Source organism: Cyprinodon variegatus, unplaced genomic scaffold (assembly GCF_000732505.1).
Source record: "Cyprinodon variegatus isolate N-32 unplaced genomic scaffold, C_variegatus-1.0 Scaffold332, whole genome shotgun sequence".
In the NCBI taxonomy this organism is placed as follows: domain Eukaryota; kingdom Metazoa; phylum Chordata; class Actinopteri; order Cyprinodontiformes; family Cyprinodontidae; genus Cyprinodon; species Cyprinodon variegatus.
The window spans coordinates 780,555-782,133 of record NW_015150785.1 but is presented as its reverse complement, the minus strand read 5'-3'; the positions used below and the strand labels follow the sequence as shown (position 1 = coordinate 782,133).

The window sequence follows — 1,579 nt, the reverse complement described above, 5'->3', positions numbered from 1 at the left end:
CAGATACCTGTCTATGTCTCTGAAAGGTCGTTAAAGGGAATTGTTTGATTGGTTGAATGCTGAGGTCTTCTGTTCCCCCGTAAAGGGGTTGGGGTTATAAGGTTGCATTTGACACCCTGCAACGATACAAGCTTGTAAACATAGAAATTGGTTAGTCGTATATAACCATAGAAACAAAAAAGCAGAACTGAAACCAATTTGCTGCTGAACATCATGTTACACTTAGGAGCGTGCGTTTATCATTATGGGGATATGTTTTATTGTTTAAATGATAAATTTCAATCAGTGATGATTAAAAACTCCAGAAAATTAATTGATTTGTCTGAATGTTTATATTTAGTGTTTTTCACCATTCTTTATTTATTTATTTTTTCTATTGGAGCACTGAACAACTTTAAGAATCAATTGATGTAATTGTTGAAAGAAAAAGTTCAAATTTAAGCGGTATTGTTACTGTGGGCTATGACAGCTGTGGTAAGCAGTCACAGCCTTACAAATCTCTTAGAAAGACTGCCACAAAGTTATGGGATTTTTTTTTTTCTTCCTGTGTCCCTGTTTGCATCTATTAGGAATGGTGTCAGTTTTGGACCTGATGCAGGGTGGGTTCCCCTCCAGGGCTCCTTTCCACGAGCTCTACAATATGTATAAAGCATACATGCCTGACAAACTTACACGACTGAATCCACGACTCTTCTGCAAGGTGAGATGATGCTTACTGCAGGAATCCTGTTTTGCTGTTGATTAAATAAACAATACATCTTTGTTTAGTGCAAAAAAGCTAAACTGAAAAGTAATTATTAAAAAGATATTTTGATAGCATGGAATAGATTATTTATAATGGACTGACTGTAGATCTGATCCTTCACAGGCCTTGTTCAAAGCTTTGGGACTTAATGATAATGACTTCAAGTTTGGATTAACGAAAGTGTTCTTCCGCCCAGGAAAGGTAATATATAACCGTAGTTGGGACGTTTGTAACAGAAATCTTTCTGATGAAGGTTGTAAATGGTGGCACGGCTCTCTGTGTTATCAGTTTGCAGAATTTGACCAGATCATGAAGTCGGATCCAGAACATCTCGCAGAGCTGCTGAAGAAAGTCAACAAGTGGTTGTTGTGCAGTTGTTGGAAGAAGGTCCAGTGGTGCTGCCTGTCTGTCATCAAATGTGGGTTAAAGAAACAGCAAATGTTGTGCTGTGAAATCTTCCAAAACTTATGTATTTGTGCTAAACCAGCTCACTCTTTGAGTTTGAATTTAAAGGTTTGATAAAAATCTAGCTTCCGACATAAATTGAAAGCAAAGTTTTTTATTTTAGACCAGTTTAGATGAACAAATGATTATACAAAAATTTTGGAAAGCACAGATGTTGATGCAATGGTTTCCAAGTTAACTTAAAGCCCAACCTTAGATAAGGCAAGCCTTCAAACATGCAACAAGATTTGTATTAGTCAAAAGAAATCAGCGAGATATTAGATAAAGAACTGTTGGTCTTTGGAGGTCAAGAGGTGCCATGTTAATCTAATCTAACAATAGTGTTAAATGAGGAAGTTATGTCCCCTAAAAAAGCTGTTGCGCTTCGGG

The 1,579-nt window shown here is 36.8% G+C and overlaps 1 protein-coding gene across 3 annotated transcripts in view; it reads left to right on the top strand.

Moving 5' to 3' along the window:
• Window positions 1-1,579, top strand: part of myo6 (myosin VI) — an 80,030-nt gene that overhangs the window by 50,512 nt on the left and 27,939 nt on the right. For all 3 annotated transcript variants that reach the window (XM_015385181.1, XM_015385180.1, XM_015385182.1), the window contains 3 exons: window positions 570-700; window positions 869-946; window positions 1,034-1,163. In XM_015385181.1, the coding sequence (XP_015240667.1) occupies window positions 570-700; window positions 869-946; window positions 1,034-1,163 (339 nt within the window). The remainder of the gene's footprint in view (window positions 1-569; window positions 701-868; window positions 947-1,033; window positions 1,164-1,579) is intronic.